Below are 19,984 nucleotides of genomic sequence, written 5' to 3' on the forward strand. Positions count from 1 at the left end.
TTGACCAAAATCGATCCTAACCCAATTGTCTTGCAGGTGTTAATTGTCTAAATTGAGCTGAGATTCGTGAACGTATCTGGAGCACATCCGAACTTCATTCTAAATTTCTCGCAACAACTTTCGTTGTGTCTAGGAACTCGGGAGCTCAGGCAATACATACACAAAAAAGGGAATTTGATGAGACGATAGCAAAGCAAAGTTAGGAAGATTTCAAGGCTAACCGGAGAACCGAACCGAAGAAAATTAAGCAATAAACGAAATAATAAATAAGTAATTGATTGCTAAACTGTAAGCTGAAAAGTCCAAACACTTTCAAGCTAATCTTCCACGCCAATGAACGAAACATAATCCAGCAATCCCATACCCCACGGACAGGACGAGTACACCTTCAAGCAATTAACTCCATTGGCTCCATACCTGCGTGCCAGCAGGAACTCTGACGGTAGCGTATCTGATTCTTGTGGTCTATAAAATAAGTGCATACTTATGTAAGATCAATTCAACAATTGAGACGATTGACTCCAAACTCACGTAAATATCACATCCAAAAGCTCCCCTACTAGTCCATTGTGATGCAACGATGTGTCCGCCACTTCACATACCGTCCGAAGCATGCACTCGCGTGCTGTTCGATCCGATCCAAGCATCATTTTTAGAATCTTTTCCAACACACCGTATAACTGTTGTCGACTGTCAGGATCAGTATAATGCTCCAGGTTGCGATTGAGAAAGATTGACTCTGGTCGGGGGAAAATTATGTCCGGACGGATGGCATAGTTCGCTTGTACATTAACGCCACAGTTTAGGCTGCGCGGCAGCGGATGATGAAAACGAACTGGTGCCAGAAAGCCTAGCACCAGCTTCGCTACACCACCGTTGATCGGGAAGCTTATCAATCGTTTAACACGGTCCAGCGGTATGGTTGTGTTGCCGACGTCTACCGGTTTTAGTTCATCAAGCGCCGATGCTAACAGATGCCACGGCAGTATCAGAATAATGAAGACACACTTGCAAAAATGGTTGAATGGGTGAAACATTTTCGCGGTAACTATTAAACACAACCGCTATATATATATACACCAGCAAACTGCCACTACGTGATGGGTCTGACGAGTGGTCCGATTCGCGTGATCCAACGACAAGCTGCTGACTAGCAATTATTTACGACATCAATCCGGGAAGATCTGCCTTTTGCTTACCAACATAACGAAGGGATTTTACGCACGCGCATGGGAGCGCGACACTAGAAAAGCAAATTTGCGTTTAACTGGTGGTGTTTGTTAATTAGACACTGTACATAATTGGATCAAATTAAGCGCCGACCTACTCCTGCTAACGCATGCATGGGAGAATTTGCGTACCAGGAGATGCGGAGAGTCAAGATCAGACCTTCCCCGTTTACTGCGGCTAGGAGATTGTTGTCAGTTCCTCTTAGCGATGGGATCAGTTAGCGTTATGTCGGTTTTGGTTGACGTGAACCCAATAACATCTCAATAGACAGCATGGACATGCAATTTGTCGGCAAACTTTATGTCAACACCGTGTAATTCTTCGCGAAGGGCTTCCAGTGAACTACTGTTGCGGTTAATGGAATTTTGTTCTGAGGTAAAACAGCGGTAAAGTTGGTTCATGACACAAAGTAGTATTTTTTTTTTTGGAAACTACAATTGGAAAAGAAGTTGTGGATTTTGTATTAATCACATTGGACGGCCTGTCCCTATTGCTTACAATTTATTTTCTAATAAAAACACCTTTCATACTAGTTACTAGGGGCTGGTAGGGTTATATTGGGGCGCGGCCCAGTAGTATAGGCGACAACGGGGTCGGTCTTCAAACAACAGGACCGGGGTTCAAATCTCATCCGGACCGTCCCCCCACAGTGAGGACTGACTATCCAACAACGTGGTATCGACAAATCTCGACAAATCGACAAATCTCTCGAGTAAGCCATTCGATGGCCGGCGTGACTCTAGAGGTCGTTAAGCCAAGAAGATTAGATCACATTAGTTGGGAAACATATTTCCTCCTCTGAACCGTGAAAGGGCACCTTATCTCGGGTGAGAGTTGTAGACTTGAACTACAATTTTTTTTTCTAGATAATTTTTTTTCAATTATTTTTGATCAATAACAACGGCCTCGCAAAATTGTTTATTTTATGTCTTGTAAAAAAGACTAGACTTTTTTTATTTGAAATAAAACGGTTATACACTGAAATGCATATTACGATAGAAAACGTATGTAACGTGCATGCTATCGCATGCTATATTTGCTAACAAACGATTTAGAATTGCCGCGGAAACGGCTCAATTGCTGCTATTTGTAATAGCAGGGTAGAGATCGTCCACAACTTGCATGCTTGAAATCAAACGACGGTACTCTCACGGCGTAACCTTTGAGCCATTCATCTGCGTCAACATAACAAAAAGCAAAACTTACTTTCATGTTTATGCTCAACTTAAAAATGTAATCAAGATTTTAAATTTCCATAAATTGAAAAAAATAGAAATATGATGTACCATTTATTAGCATATTTGATTATATGTTCAATTCCACTGAGACTGAGCATCTGTTAGCAAATGGTTACGCCCGTCACCACCGATAGCTTACAAGTTGCAAGCATCTTGTATGGTTTGAAACGACGAAATATTTCAAACACTGCTGTTCGCGGTCCATCCTCGATGGTTTCTTTTATTGCCGCTGGTGCTTCCTCTATTTAGCTGTATGGTCACTGTTGTGGCATACGCTTCGTCGCTATTAGAGGTAAAATAGCTAGTTTAGCTGCCGAAGATAATCAAACTAACTGACCCCCTATGAGGTAATATTTCAACCAAAAATGTCTGAAATTATATAGGACGTTTGTATTATAGTACTCAAGTAATACCTACAATGTTTTGGAAATCACAAGTATATAAATCGACTATTTTATATAGAAAATCATAATGTATAGTAATTGAGAAAGATTTTTCAAAGCCGAAGAATTATGCTTTTATGCAGGAATTATTGATTTATCATCACATTAATCAATTCATCTACATTTTTGCGCGTTCATTGCTGTTCAAATCTTAGTGACATGTCCAGGTTTTCAATCGTTTCCTGAGAAACTCGTTCATATAGACTCCCTGCACTGGCATCTTCTACTCCTTCACAGATTCTTCTTCACTTGGTTCAGCCGATAAGATTTTCTAAGCTTCCCTTAAGCTTAGATACGACAAGCTCTTTACGACCCGCTCGCAGAAAGCACCAAACATTGTCTTTAGTTTACTACTCTCGAAAAAGGCAACATTTTATATAGCCTGCACGATTTTATAGATCAATGCGCTTTATGTTTATTTTACGTCCAATCAAGTGGATATCATCCGCAAAGCTAAGGATGTCACGCGTCGAAGTTCTTGCATCTAAAAAAATAAAAAGATTCAGAGCAATATTGCAAAGAAATCCAGCAAAATACTTCTGGTGCTGCTGCTAGCCAACCTGGTTTGCCGACACCCGTATGCAGATTTCAGCCGATACGTTACGACATACTCCGTGAGCCATCCAAAGACGCCTGCCGATGGTGTTACTTTATGTGTACGTTCGGTTTCGCTGCATTCAATTAATCGCAACAGGTCAAAAGCATAGATGATGCCGCTCGTTGTTAGCAAATTGTAATTCATCCTCTTGCCCCTTGGTTCGACCGGTGGCGGCTTCAGCAGTCACCGCTCTAGTTACAGTCGCGTTTGCGTTGGTGGCTCATCCCGCTTCTAGACCACGAGGTTGCACCGTGTGGCACTAGGTGCGAGTGGGACGGGTGGGTGCCAGCTTGGTAAGAGATCTCCGTTCTCCCTAGTCGTTTATATAAATACATAACGATCAACAACGTACCAAAGTCACGTTGAATGCGTCGTGTCCGAGCCACAAAACAGTTCCCTTTTTCGTATCCCTGCACGCCATTTGGTTGCTTCCCCCGTCGTCAGCCTATCATCAAGCGTTGCTTCCGCCCTCCTATTAACCACCCTCACAACCCGCTGCTTGCATGGGTCACATTCCCCCTCCTGTCCCTCCCGGATCCTAGCTCCGGGCGTCTCCATACCTATTCTGTAGGTTTTGCATGGAGTGAGAGAGCTACTAGGGGACAAATTTCTCGGGCAGTTGTGACGCTCAGCTGGATGCTCTCCGCATCAGTCTAGTACGCTTCGTCGAACAGTGCGGATGATTGGTACGGATAAGAAGTGAGTGGTAAAACATCTTGAGGTTAATATCCGTTTAGGGAAGAACACAATTAAATAGCTAATGAAATAGTGACGCAAGTGTTGAAAAACACTTTAAAACTTTAAGGAATATTCTCTTCCTGTCCTTGTTGCATTTTGTGTAGTGTTGAAACTTTAATGCAAAATTCGCTCTAGTTCGTGTGTACCGACGATCGCAAAGATTGTTCTCGAATGATTTCTGCATTCAAATTGAAGAACACATCCCACAATCTGTTCGATCCTCGATTGAATTTGCGATCGAAAGGATGATCGTCTCGTGTGTCGGTGCATAGATTTCAATCTCATTATCCTCGGTACGTTTCTTACTGTTCCATTGGATTTCCAGACTCACTCAGGACGTTCAAATCGATTCGGGGTGAATTTGTTACATTTAAGCTTTCGACGTTTCAGTCATCACCAATTAGTGGAATAAAGCATCAAAGAGTGGTAAAGAAAGTTCGTCAGGTTTGATTTCAAATGTGTCTTAAAGATAGATAATTGAATCATAAAAACGATGTGTGCAAATGTATCTACGAAATAGTGCGAAATTCAAGTACTTGTGTACAAGTAGTGTTTAGTTTAGTGGATTACAAACATTCTGGAAGACATTTTACCAATAAAATGTCCCTTAAAGTGAACGGTCTGGTAGAAAAAAGTTTTTCGTGAAAAAGCTTCACAAACCAGTGTCCGATATCTGCCAAGTTTCGTCCGAGGCACAGCGAAAACCCCATAACGGTTGCGTAATCCGAGAACAATCCACCGAAAAGCCACCGTCGTCGCCGTCCTCCATCCTTGGACAGAAGTGTGCGCCGGAACGTTTTTCACTGCCGAAGCCATAACAATTACGGCGTCGCACGGAATCATCAACGACGCACCAGCGACACTCTCTCCACGTTTTCTCCATTTCTCGCCATTCTGCGAGACTCTTTGCTCTTTCTAACGAGATTCCCGCGCGCAGCGAGTTACTAGCGGAGTTACGTTACATGAGCATTGTGGCACACTGTAGCAACTAAATCATTTTCGCACCGCATTTAGTCGTTTGCTGATGTTTGTGTGCGGCAGTACGATGCTGAACGATGTGCCACGGCAGAAACCGGAAGCGAGTGAAGTTCACAGTGTCTATGAGGCCGACCTTCATGTGTGTGTGTTTTTAACGTAAAACTTTTACATGGATTAATGAAGCAAACACAGTGATGCAACCGCTTTGAAGGGAATAGATATAATTCTTGCCGGTGCATTCAGTGTGTGAGTTGATGTGTGTGAGTGTTACTACGTCAAAGTAGATGCAGTTCAAGTTAATTAGGTTTGCGAGTGTCTCAATGTGTCGATCACTTATTTGCCCATGAGTGATGATGTTGATGATGATGACGATAGTGAAAATGATTGTGGCTTAATGAAACGCACACACGTCCAACAGAATACGAAGGCTCACTAACGTATCCGGATGGTTATCCACAGTTGTTATCGTGACAATTTTCCGCTACAATAATGCAAATTAAATTGTGCTAAAGTGTTTTAATAATTCTAAATCTAATTTACAGCAAACAAAGTGAACATAACTGAAACCTTCCTCGTCGTGGATTGATTCGATCAGTTAAACTTTTTACAGTGAAATAGTTAAAAAATGCTAGTTAGTATAATTGTGCAAAAATAAATGAAAAAAGGGCTTTTCCTCTACTTATTGACCCTACGCAGTGATTGTGAATATTAAATCAGATTGTGAATCAAACAATTGGCGTGCGATTGGCGTATAACCTGTTGCACAACATGATCACACAACGCTATCCTACGTAAAAGTTCCTCGCCGATTTCGGTGTCTTTACGACGCAGAGCCATTAATAAACTGTATTATCGCGAAACAAGCTTGCTAATTATTAGGTAAGATCCGCATAGATTTCTTGTGGTTTCTCCGACAAAAGCAGTTTAAATTATATTTGTGCGTTGTGATTTTAGAGAACATTTTAATCATGACGAAAAAAACTTCCTCCATCGGCCATTTTGCGGCCACCAGCACGTCTGGTGGTGCAGTCGGTGGAACGGGTGGGGTGAACCATTTCGGTACCGGGACATGCGGTGCGGATGGTTCCGACAAGCAGCAAATACCGTCGTCCGGGTCGAACCAGCCACAGCAACACCACGATGGTGGTAAATGCACAGCCCAGGATCAGCAGCGCCAGCATCATCATCAACATCACCATCACCAGCAGCACCATTTGCAGCAATCGGGCAGTGGTAAACTGCGCGACAAACACACCGTCCACTGGTTCCGCAAGGGATTGCGGTTGCACGATAATCCGGCACTGCGCGAAGGACTTCGTGGGACGAAAACGTTCCGTTGCGTTTTCATCATCGATCCATGGTTCGCCGGTAGCTCAAACGTTGGCATAAACAAATGGAGGTAAGCCGAACTGATCGTGCTTAGTAGTGGTATAACTCTTGCTATAAAACACATTTCTCAACATTCTTTATGTGTAGTTGTAAGTTGTTTGCCGTATTATCGGCAACCATTATGCAACACGGCACATTTTTACCTACGTTTGCAAATGACGATCATCATCATCGTTTATGCCATCATCATTGGGCGCGCTGAGTGAGTGTACTGCGGCAATCATTGCAACACATATGCAACGAACTGCACTCACCACTACCATCAGCGGATTAGCAATCGACGGCACTCAACGAACGAATAACCCTGAAAATGGCATGCGAGGTTTGGTGTTGGTGTATCTGGCATAGAATGGAACTCGCCCTCATCTCGTCCAACAAACACAGTTTCACGCAGTTGCAGCTACACAAATGCATTTTTCTGTTTTGCGTTTAGTGGCTTATCGTGTTTGTGTTTCTGGTTGCACACCGTTGTGTTCAACCACACAACACACTACCGGCTCACTGTTTGGCGAACAAAAACATTCACCCTGATAAGTGTGCATCTCGTGCTCGATGGCCTCGAGTGTTTAATGATGATATCGCTCTTGGCAGGCAATACTTTGCAACACTGTAAAGCTAGGCAATTTAGTGTTAGTGTTTTAACACAGTTTGAATGTGTTCAGTTCACGGAATTTGAATTGATGCACTATTTCCACATTCCAATAAATAGAAACAGGCACAAGTGCACCTGTACTTTGCTGATAATTTTTCTTTATGGATTATTGAAACGTTACCTTGACTTGTGTAATTTCATTGCATAAAAACCAGACTATTAAGACTATTGTATATTTAGTATATTTTATATACTAAATATATTTCACAAACTGTTGGTACAGGAGTGTTTCATTTTCAATTGACAACTACTCCGGTATTTAAGGGAACGATTGAAGTCAGATGACTTACAATCATTATTGTTAGGAATTTGAATGTTTTTCAATACACAGTTTTATTATATTATTGCAACAAATATAAGAAAATGTTTTGGATAGATTTATAGGACTCACTTTGCTCAATATTATTATTTTTTTAATATTTTGAACATCAGGACCTAAGACGGTTTGGTAGCAGAGGATGTCCGGGAATAGAATTCCGTTCGGACTGTCTCCCAATACGTACTGCCTATCCATCCGCGGGTGCAATCAAATCTATGACGTCAGCGAAAAAACATTAAAAACAGCAAGAGGACTTGAATGTCTCAAACTGCAAAAAAGCTGCAACAATGAAGAAATCGGAAACTGAAACCTTTTTCGATTTTTCGATTTACTCTGCTAATATTAATCAAAATCTAAATAAACTTTTTCTTGGAATATTTCGTAACAATTTTCACTGCTTGTCAATTTCGAACGTTTAGCTCTGTTTGATAAGAAAATTTGGCCCATGTCGTAACACGTTGCGTTCTATCAGCGATCCGGATAAACTGTTCAATAAACACCAGGTGGGTCGATGGGTTACGCCAATCATTTGGCAAAAACAGAGCGAAATTGAACAAATATGACGATGACAATCAGGTGACTGGACAGGGTTATGCATCGAACAACCAGGGCCGTGCTCCGGACAGAGGGAAAATCCTATCCAACACATACATCTCTCAGTAATGTCAGCGCTTCCCAGTGGCGTATCTTCTTGACGGTTCCGCAACCAAATAACTTCTCCTGCCCAACCCCTCCTCCACCCACCGGGCGTTGTGCCTGCTGCTAGCAATCACGTGGCAGACAATGTGAAGCGCAACTACGTTCGTACCGAAACGTTACGTAGCACTTACACTGTCACCGCAAACCTGTCCAAGCCCAGCCCTAGCCGTGATCCTTTTGCACCCACGTCGATGGGGCTGGTTTATGTGTTACTCGTTTGTTGTTGCGTTGTGGGTGCGTTTTTCTACGTTTGTTCTCTTATTATCCGAGTGTACTGTATGTGCGCGTTTCCAGTCTCACAAGAACTCCGTCAGATAGCATTGGAAGAGAAAAAATTGGCAACAGACGCAGGCAGGCTGACTTTTATCTTTTATGTAAATAAAGTTTATCGTTGTTGTTTTATGGAAAAGTTTTCCCTGGTTAAGGCGTTTGAAAATGTAGCTTTTTCATTACAAAAACATGTTACGTCAAACTTTTTATCATTTAACCGCACATATCTTTCAATGCTTCTTCTTCATGACTTATCGACATTCTATAAGACACGCCGGCTATCAAGGCTATCTATAAGACACGCCGGCTATGAGTTACTAGGCTTACTGATGTCACGTAGTTGGATAGTCAGCACTCACTACGGAGGAAAGGTGCGGATAGGATTTGATCCCCGGCCCTGCCGTTTGAAGACCGGCGACGCTGTCGCCTACACCACCGGACGCCCCCAATTTCAATGCTAAAGGTTATTAATGACTGCTACAATTATTGAATGTCCAATATTGAATTATTCAATATTTGAAAGGCAACCTTCTTATCTAAAACCTTGGCCTGCTTAAAGTTATGGTACCCAAGTGGCCACAACTACAACAGAATTGAACCTCAGAAAGTCCTCTCCTTTGTTACATGATTATTAAATATTTATGTACACCTTCGCTAGTACAAATACAACATTAATTCATCATTGAAAGTCATATACAAACTGATGATGAAAGTCTTATACAAACTGAAAGTTTATTGTGGTGGAAAGTTAAGAGGTCCGCTCTTGATGATGGTTCTACTTCGAGTATGCTTTATTCCATGCGTACAATCATTGCGTACGCAATTTGATCTAGATCAATAATGTTGATCTAGATCTGTTGTTGCTTAAGCCTATCTTACACTACATTGTACCTGAAGATACATGTTCTGAATCTGAAGATTCACCGGGATTCAAATCCTATCCGGACCGTCCTCCGTACCCCGGACCGTCCCTAGTACTATCCAACCACGTAGTATCAGCAAATCTAATATGGCTTAAATCGTTAAGCGAAGAAAGAAGCTCATAGCTAGTCATATTATACATCATCTGACCTTACAATTAATTAATTCTTAATTTAATCTAAAACTTTTCAAAACTTTTCTCCAGACAGCATACGAGTCTTCATTTTGCTCAAGTCATTATATTGCCGACCAGCGCTGATTGAAGTGTTGTAAATCAACACGTAGCATTTTGTTAAGTCCTAACGAAAACAGCAAAGAAATACGTGAGGGAATGCACACTTCTGTGCAGATAATCACAACTCCTTATAGTACTAGCTGGCGTTAACCAGTCTTTACAAATGTGACCTATTCTTTTTCCTCTTCTAGCGGCATCACAATTCTGACGAGTCTAGCGGGTCCGTTTACTGGCTTCTTTGACTTGATTGTACCTATAGTTGGAATGTTAGTTCCTTGTGATTTGTGAAAACGAATGTGATTCGATACCAGGTCCTACCGAGTGAAAGTAGAAGGCCGGACTGAACTTTCCCGTCTGACTGTACGGCAGAGGCTGATGTAGAGCTGGGCTAGCTTAAAGCACTTAGTTCAATGAAGTAAGCAGATTAGTGCAAGATATGTGTCTCATATGTTTTAGCTCAAGAATTTGAACAGTAGCTAATGCTACATATTTCGTTTAACTTTCAAAGATTTAAATCAAAGAGTCTTTTGTATCGGCTAATTTAATTTTCAGCAGCTCCTTGTATCAAACACACAAAAACCGTGACTTATTTTAACCAAATCTGAGGCTTATTCGAAGCAGCAATTCGTCTACATGAATAAAATGTTTTTACTTGTTCTTGTCGTTGCAGATTTCTCCTCCAATGTTTGGACGATCTGGATCGAAACCTACGCAAACTGAATTCGCGCCTGTTCGTGATACGTGGGCAACCTGCGGATGCATTACCAAAGCTGTTCAAAGAATGGGGTACTACCTGCCTGACATTTGAAGAGGACCCCGAACCATTTGGCCGGGTGCGAGACCACAACATTTCGGAGATGTGCAAGGAGCTGGGTATCGAGGTCATCTCGGCCGCATCTCACACGCTGTACAACTTGGAAAGGTTACTATTAATGCCCGTCACACATAGTTTTCCCTCATCAAAATCACCTTATTAATGCTAATAATATCCTTTCCTTTTTAGAATTATCGAAAAAAATGGTGGCCGAGCACCGCTTACGTACCATCAGTTTCAAGCCATCATCGCTTCGATGGATGCACCACCACAACCGGAGGCATCCATCACGCTTGACGTGATCGGGAAGGCTACCACACCACAGTATGACGATCACGACGACAAGTACGGGGTGCCGACACTAGAAGAGCTAGGTTTCGAGACGGAAGCACTTCGGCCCCCGGTATGGATCGGTGGTGAAACGGAAGCACTGGCCCGTCTCGAGCGTCACCTCGAACGGAAGGCATGGGTCGCATCGTTCGGCCGGCCCAAAATGACACCACAGTCATTGCTCGCTAGTCAAACGGGTCTGTCACCCTATCTGCGCTTCGGTTGTCTCAGTACGCGCCTGTTCTACTACCAGCTGACCGATCTGTACAAGAAGATCAAGAAAGCATGTCCGCCACTGTCCCTCCACGGACAGCTACTGTGGCGCGAGTTTTTCTACTGTGCCGCTACGAAAAATCCCACCTTCGACAAGATGGCCGGAAATCCGATCTGTGTGCAGATCCCGTGGGATCGGAATGCGGAAGCGCTTGCCAAATGGGCCAGCGGACAGACGGGTTTTCCGTGGATCGATGCGATCATGACGCAGTTACGAGAGGAAGGTTGGATCCATCATCTGGCACGCCACGCTGTGGCGTGCTTTTTGACGCGTGGCGATCTGTGGATATCCTGGGAGGAAGGCATGAAGGTGTTTGAGGAACTGCTGCTCGATGCGGACTGGTCGGTGAATGCGGGCATGTGGATGTGGTTGTCGTGTTCGTCGTTTTTCCAACAATTTTTTCACTGCTACTGCCCGGTAAAGTTTGGCCGTAAGGCTGATCCGAACGGTGACTACATTCGAAGGTATCTGCCAGTACTAAAGGTAAGAGGACACGAATGTACTACAGCAGTAGCAGCAGCAGTATTTAATGCATTGTTTTTTTTTATTGTAGAACTTTCCAACCCGCTTCATCCACGAGCCCTGGAATGCCTCGGAGAGTGTACAGCGTGCGGCAAAGTGTCTCATCGGCAAGGACTATCCACTACCGATGGTAAATCATGCGATCGCATCTCGTGCCAACATGGAACGCATCAAGCAGGTGTATCAACATCTGGCCAAATACCGTACACCGGGCAGCGGATGCTACGAAGCTGATTGTAATGAAAAGGGAGGCTCGGCGATTGCGGGCGTCATGACGGCAGCTAAAGTGCAGCACATGAACACCAGCAGTATGAACGATAGTCCAAGTCCCACGACAATCCTGACTAGTGTGAACAGCTCAGGAAACTATATGTGCCGTAGCAATCCGCCCGCACAAAGCGATCCCAATGGAAAGATCATTACGTACCATCAGATGCTGAGTGGTTCAGCTGCAAGATCATCACTCGGAGGTAACGGAAGCGGTGAGCGAAGTAGTGCTGGTGCTGGAGAAGGTAACAAACATGGTGACGGCACAGTCGGTCACAATCATTTGATGACAGGAAAAGAATCTATACCACAACAGCAACAGCAGACACAGCACCACTCTCACCAAGCACAGAACCTGGATCAGCAGTCGCAGGAAAACAGTAACTGTTTGGCAAACAGTGATCAACGGTTCGGTTCGATGGCTGATTATGCGGCGATCAAACCCGACAGTCTCAGTACGCTCATACGAGCTGGCAATCTGACAACCGCCGGTACGCGCTTCTCCAACTTGCAGGACCAGCTCAGCAACAGTCTCATGTCACTCGAGTGTGACGTGATGGCAACCAAACTAAAGCCCAACAATTACGAGTACGAGCGAAATCAGAATATTTACAACAGTCAGTTTAAAGTAGAGTACAGCGACAACTTTAACTCGGGCTACGGTTTGCGAAATGCCGTGTTCTACGGTGGTAAGCATGAGGACGAGAACGAGGACACCAAAGCGGACAGTATGAACAACAACAACCATAGCGATGAACTTGTGGGAGATAATTGTGGCGACGAGCAAGGGGTGCACAACGATGCGGAGGACGACGACGATGAATCGCCCATGACCACACTGGAGGACGCCGGAACACATTCAGCACCCCATGCCCTTCTCTTTGGCACGGACAAATCTAAAATCAAGCAGGAATCACTGATGTCACAGTCGACGCGCATGTTTCTCGAACCACCCAAACACCAATCCGGGCGAGAAGCTAAAGTCCATCGTGCACGGTGCGAATCAACCGATCAACAATCGAATGCACTTCATAGCTCGTCGTTGGATGCACAGATTAAGAAAGAGCAGCAACAGATCACCTCGCAACAGTTGCCAGCACATTCCATGCACACCGATTGTGATTATGAACCGGACAGTCATAAGCTGTTAGCAGATATTCATCGTCACCAGCAACACCACCAGCAGCAACAACACGAACAACAACAGCACCAACAACAACAGGCTTCTTTGTTAGCTGCTCAACGGCTGGAATCGTCACAAATGGACCAAGGAACCGATCAGCCAATGCAAGAATCGCCGTGCAGTGAAGACAAGATTGGTGCAACCGATTAGTATCATTTAGATGCAGACGATGTATGGTGCGGATGATAGTTCTGTTAGAAGGGCACTTTTTTTTTTGAAGCTTCATCAAGGAATTCTTTCTTCCCTTCCTTACCTCACCTGTACAAGCTTCAGAGCAATGTATTACGAAAGAATTTTATAGACGAAATTCTTACGAAACAAACACAAAACTTTATTCTGCTTCCGAAAAAAAAGAAACACTTTAATAAAATGAAACAAGATTCAATAGCACGTAAAGTCCTATCGTCCTGTCATATAATATAATTTTTATACAATTGAACTACTGTCGAGGCTGATGAGATACGCCTGGATGCATCCTATTCAACGTGGCTTTCTTCAAGGTCCTCCATATCTAAATGATTCCAAACATCTGGAATCATGTTTAACCCACACCAAGTAATTTAATACGACGAATCAAGTTATGGAACAATTGAATTACACTGTAACTGTATTGCAGCGGCCATCCGAAATTGACTTAACCAGAAGAGAGCTCGTCTGGTTTATTTATTTAACAATAAACTTGTTACGATTCCTGAGTCATTTGTCTTTCCTGTAATAGTTTACTAGACTTATTGTTAGCGTAATAATAGAGTCAGTAATATGTCATAGTAGTTCTTGCTGTAGAGGGCCGGTTCGAATGAGATATGCAATCAATCTGCAACAAGAAAGGCTCAATTGCTCACAACCATTGGCAATACGGAGTAAAGTAGTCATACTAAAATAAAGTAAAAAAAAAAAAACATGTCAAAATCACAATTCGTTTGTGTGAAATGGAAACGTGCCAGGCTATGAAACTAAATATTTTACTTTTCTAAATGCTACAAGCAGGTTCAAAAAATATTTTAATAAGTCAAGAACGTCAAGGTCCATCTGAGCAATAGACGCAAATCTGAAGCAACGTAAGAAGCACATACTCGGTTGAATCAAGCATTAGGCCACCAATCATACATCGTTCTCAGAAAGTCGGCATATTTCACAAAAAAGAACGACCTGTGTCATAACCCGTGCTTTCTGCGCACAATATGTGGAATGAGCGTCGGATCAAAGTAGCGAGCAAACTAAGCAGATGGTAGGGAACCCGTACCTATGTGCAGAAAAGCATTTCCCTGCTAGTGAGTTGTGCAGTCAGGAGCATTTAGATGACCCCCAATGGCAGATCTAGTGGTAAAGACTGAACAACATTATAAGAAGAATTTCGGATTATGGTCCTCATAAGATCCTCAGTAACAGTGCTGTCATTCTCAAAATTCAGTCGTAACGCCACCATCATCACGCTTGATGAAACCCGCTGACGATGGTCAATCGATCGAGACACCACTGTTCTTGGAATTAGCTGTAGATTAAATGTTAAGTTTAAAAGACCAATGTTCGGTCAATAAAGGAGCCACTAAGAGCGTTGTCAGTGATCGGCTTAGCTCAGTTGTATTGTTGTATTGTTTATTAAGAATTACCCACCATTGGTTTAACAATATTGTAAGATCTTAAAACTAAACGTAGGGGCTGGGGGTAGATAGGGAAGGGAAACACTTATGAGGAGCCTGGAAAACGAAGGCGTGAATGGAAATATTGTAAAGTAAAGGCTAAAATCGAACAGAGCATAATTTATTTGAAACAACGAATGGCACGCAAGAACCGATCACGGGCACCTATTGCCGTACGGCGAGTTTCTACAAAGGTTTGGATTGGGCTTGGGCATGAGATCGGCGTGTCTCAAAAGTTTCCAGACCTAGTAGTTGACAACGCGTCAAATAATGTAAGGTGGAAGAGCATCATATGGTATACGTAGGCATTTGCAGATCGCAAAACGGGTAAATGTCTTTTGGATGCGTTCGATTCGAGCGATATCCGAAGCAGTCGTTGGGATCCAATTGATTGACGCTTATTCTAGGGTCGACCTAACCATTGAACAGTAAAGTGCTTTTAAGCAACCCGGATCAGAGAATTCAGATGCTAGGCGCCGAATCGACACCTAGACCTAGACACTTGTTCGCTTTTGGTATGATATACACTCAAGTGATCAGCGAATGAAAGTTTGCAGTCCAACCAGACACCCAGATCCTTTACAAGTTGGACGCTGTTCAATGCCAAATCGGCTACTTTGTAATCGTGTAAAATCGGTTCGCGGGATCTACTGAAACTAAGTTGTTTGATAGACACCACATGTAAAAGTTGTCAAGATGGGATTGTAGGGACAAATAATTAGAGTAAGAGGATATACCGGAGTACAATTTAACATCGTCAGCATAACAAAGAAACAAATTATGAGGTAGAACCTTGCGTAAATCGTTAATAAATAAAATAAATAGACATGGACTTAACACACTTCTTGGGGTACGCCAGAGTGAGACATAAAGCATGACGAAAAAGTATTGTCAAGTTGGACTTGATATATGCGGTTTGATAAATAAGAATAAAGCCACGAGAGAATGTCGTCCGAGTTTTCAATTTTCTTAAGAGAATGTGGTGCGATAAATGGTCAAATGCTGCTTTGAAGTCCGTGTAAATTGTATAAATTTGGCAACGTGAGTCAAGTGATTTGGATGCAAAGGACAGGAAACAAATAAGGTTTGTTGTTGTGGATCGGTTGGGCGAAAAACCATGTTGCACAAAGCTTGGCAATGCCAAGGTAGTTAGAAACAACGGTTTTGGAGCCCTTTTTATGGATTGGTGTTAGCCAACACGATTTCCAAATGGAGGGAAATGAGGATGAACGGAAAGATAGGCGAAAGAGTTGTGGATTGAAGCAGTTGGTTGAATTAGTCAATATGTAACACTCGCATTCTGCGTTTTACTGTTAGATTATAAGAACTCTTAAAGGGATGTAGGTTCACACGGTACGTCAATGACTATTTTTTTTATCATATTACATAGCATATTTGATAATTTTTAGCAACTGAAACTAGTCATTAGCTGGCTGCGACTGATTGCTCACAAAATATACCACCCACCCCAAAAGGGCACAAAATCAACAAAGGAAAGGGAGAAAGGAGTAAAAAAGTTTGAAAAAATAGTTAACCTGTAATTTAAACTACACCTAGATTGAATTAATATTCAATTTTAGGATAATTTATGTGCTGTCAATTATACGGATGTGCTTCTTCTTGGCCTGTTGCTCAGGATTGAGCACGTCGTGTCGACATGGCCAGGTCCCCAAATAGTTTCCTGGAAACTCGGTCTAGGGCTGCAGTCCTCCATCCACGACTGCATCCGATCTCCGACAGGTTGGACTCCAGTTGATCCAGCCAACGAGCTCGCTGTGCTCCTCTACGCCTCGTTCCGAACGGGTCGCTGATGAGCACCTTCTTGATGGGCCATGAGTCCGGCATCCTCATCACGTGCCCCAGCCAACATATCCTTTCGGCTTAGACTACCGTCAGGATGTCAGCACCGCCTAACAGCTCAGCTAGCTCGTGGTTTATTCTCCTTCACCACACGCCCTGCTCGCACACACCGCCAAAGATAGTCCTTAGCACCCGCCGTACAAAAATGGCGAGTGCATTGGCGTCCTCCGTCAGCATAGTCCAAGACTCGTACCCGTAGAGGACTACCGGATGTATCAAGGTGCGGTAAATCGAACATTTCGTGTGTTGTTGGAGTCTTCTGGATCGCAGAAGTTTGAGAATCGTGCCGTAGTAGGCACGATTCCCCTGAACAATGCGAACAATTTCGCTGCTTAGGTTGTTGTCCGAAGTTACGATCGTACCAAGGTAGCAGAACTCCTCTACCACCTCGAGATCGTCGCCGTCAACTGATACTCTGCTTCCGAGTCGGGATCTACCACGGTCAGAGCCTCTGGCAAGCAGGTACTTTGTCTTCTTCGCATTGATGCTTAATCAAATTCTATTGGCCTCGCGTTTCAGTCGGGTCATCGCCGTCCGATGATGTGGATGTCATCCGCGAAGCCAAGGAATTGGAGAGATCGGGTGAAAATCGAACCCCGGATGTCGAAGCCCGCGCTTCGCATGACACCCTCCAGAGCGATGTTGAACAACAAACAGGAGAGTCCGTTTCCTTACCTCAGACCCCGGTGAGATTCGAACGTTTCCGACAGCATGCTCGAAACTCTCACCTTGCACTGCACCCCTTCCATAGTGGCCTTTAGCAGCCGTACCAGCTTCCCAGCTTCAGCTGCAGTACGGGTTCCCACCCGTACTGCTGCATGGTGTTCCATATTTCGGTCCGATCTATGGTATCGTAGGCCGCCTTGAAGTATTAGTACGGATGTGCTAATGAATTTGAATAAAAGTATGTTTTTTTATCATAAAAAAATAAAGTAATTGTTATAAATATTGTAAATCGACAGAACGGTATCTCAATTATTTATTTTACGAAAACCCATGACCTGCGTGCTGTTATTAAAGCATTTAATTTGTGAGTTCCACAAAAATGAAGGTATTTTCTGGAATTCGAACTACCATCAGTTGAATATCTTTACCCTCAAAGAAAAAATCCGTTCAGGATGGATGAACAAAACAAAATTCTTCAAGGCCACCACTCAGCTTCGAAAATATTCTGAAGTACACCCTCATAGTTCGCTTGCCAGACCTACCTAACACCTTAAGAGTGAAACAAATAGACTTTTTTTTCTACACCAAACCCTCATCGTGCACTCCACTCTCAATAAGATTTTGCGAAGAAGAACTCTTCGTTCTGGACGAAAATTTCCCAAAAAAATCGCTTCAATATTCAAACAACTGTATGACCTAACTCGCAGCCACCACACTAAGGCGGTTATGTATGTAAAACCGGCTGTGAAAAACAAAACACACTGCTTCTTTTTACGTAATTACATTTATGCAAATCGACGATGCCACTCGAGCACACTATGGCATCGATGTTCGAACGCCGGCTTACCCGAATGTGACGTTAGTAATGGCGATCATTAGAAGCTGTTTTAATCACCCTTCCCGGGCACAACATTCAACAAATTTTAATGTTTGCTATGGTGTGGGAAATTTCCTGCCCAATCAATTGAACTAGTACTGTTACATGCCTGCATTATGTGAAGCGCTACTTATTGCGTTGTATGGAGTTGGGAGGTAGAGGAGCTACAACAATTGGGATTCCTTTACATCGATACTAAAGCTGATAACAAACGACCGGCCATTGAACTGTGAACAATGTATCTATTGAAAAATACATTGCGTTTTTAACAACCATTTGCCAGAATAGGTACACTTTGAGGAATTAAAAAAAAACGAAGTTTTAACTCCATTTTCTAGGCACCTCCTTAATGTGATTCTAAATAAAAGCTCACCGTGGAGCTTTGTAGGTCACAGCCGCCACTTTCAAGGGCGTCAGCTGTGTTGTAGATGCCGTACCGGTTTGTAACCTCGGTCAATGTCAAGGATAATCCTTCCAGTTTCAACGTTCGCCGTAACTTTGAAACACACTGCAGGACAGGTTGGCCGCCATTTGTCAAGCAAGCGGCACATCATTAGTGGAACTAGTTTGCAGATTTCAGTTCCGCATACGGCATGAGTTGAAATGAGGGTTTCCTTAAGCCGTTGCTCATCGTGTCATCTTTGTCTGGTACGGTCTAATATCTGCGACGTCTCTTTTTATTTATTATACTGCATATTGTATCATCATTTATCCGATAGTGATGCTTAATTAATTAGTTTCTTCTAGTTTTTACGTTGTCCTTACGTGTCACGTTTGCGGTCAATGCACCTATGGAGTAACAAAGGTATGCAATGGAGTGAAAAAGTGTACAAAATGAGAAATAAAACGTATCGACTAATTTAAAACTAATTACTCGATCGTATGCGTTCATTAGCATGATCATTGGAAGCTTCCGTTGAATGTTCGTTCCGGAATAAAGGCCTAACGAGGCATCACCAACAATCTCTAAAGGACAAATTACTCCAGACACAGTGTGAAATAAAAATATCAGACAATTAATAACATTTCTCGCAAATCACGCTGTAGCTACGTCCATCTTGTTTGACAGTCTAATTCCTTATTCGATACGCAAAAAGTCTGATTTCCGCTGACAAAAAAAACGCATAAATACTGTGCGTCCCCAGTAGTAACTGTAGTTACAAGTTCAAGTTCAACGCCCAGCATCCATATGTTGGCCTATCGAATAACCGGATCCTTCCGCTATTGGCTGTGTAGTGCGATGTAAGGAAGCGATCCGCTACGATCACAACGAACTGCTCCACCGTTATTATGACAGATATGGCACAACGGCAACAGCACACCTTTGGTGGGAGAATGTTAACCTCTCAACTGTCCAGTGTTTAGTCTGGGTCTTTGGAGAGCGAAGGCAAAACATTTAGCTCTACAACCCACCCACCGGATACCTGACCCCAGCATAAAGCACACACTTGACAGTCTCTGTCGAACAAGCCATACTTCACGCACCACTTTGCCATAAACTATCCTGCCGGTCTCGTACCATCAAAGCCCACCAATGGTATTGGTAGTGCACGGCGCTTTACGCACAACAACCGGAGACGTATACCCTTTAGCTGACGGTGTGTTGGTGTGAGTTTGTGGTTTGTTTTATTAACTTTAGGCTCGTTTGCCTTACGCCTTTGTTTTATCGGCAAATCTCGATGGATTTGCAAAGTCGCCGAGATTGCGCGGTGTAGCGCATATAAGAGTGATCCCCACGGTACCGTAACGTACCAGTCCGTATCGTGCGATCGGTGCTGACTAGTCGCGTGGCGAATTTAATGATCAATCCGATCGACAAATTATCCGGTGCGTTTAAAGTG

The 19,984-nt window shown here is 43.2% G+C and overlaps 3 protein-coding genes across 3 annotated transcripts in view; 1 reads left to right on the forward strand and 2 right to left on the reverse strand.

The window, feature by feature from the left end:
- Positions 1-19,984, reverse strand: part of LOC126557078 (proline-, glutamic acid- and leucine-rich protein 1-like) — a 265,735-nt gene that overhangs the window by 127,580 nt on the left and 118,171 nt on the right. The window lies entirely within an intron of this gene.
- Positions 318-1,049, reverse strand: LOC126559872 (uncharacterized). Its single transcript, XM_050216046.1, has 2 exons — positions 532-1,049; positions 318-465 (listed from the first exon to the last, which is right to left on the reverse strand). The coding sequence occupies exons 1-2, from the start codon at positions 1,035-1,037 to the stop codon at positions 318-320; spliced, it is 654 nt and encodes a 217-aa protein (XP_050072003.1). The 5' UTR covers positions 1,038-1,049.
- Positions 6,194-13,250, forward strand: LOC126556899 (cryptochrome-1-like). The gene is made up of 4 exons (XM_050212445.1): positions 6,194-6,624; positions 10,381-10,632; positions 10,714-11,611; positions 11,682-13,250. The coding sequence occupies exons 1-4, from the start codon at positions 6,194-6,196 to the stop codon at positions 13,248-13,250; spliced, it is 3,150 nt and encodes a 1,049-aa protein (XP_050068402.1).

Source organism: Anopheles maculipalpis, chromosome 2RL (genome assembly GCF_943734695.1).
Source record: "Anopheles maculipalpis chromosome 2RL, idAnoMacuDA_375_x, whole genome shotgun sequence".
In the NCBI taxonomy this organism is placed as follows: Eukaryota; Metazoa; Arthropoda; class Insecta; order Diptera; family Culicidae; genus Anopheles; species Anopheles maculipalpis.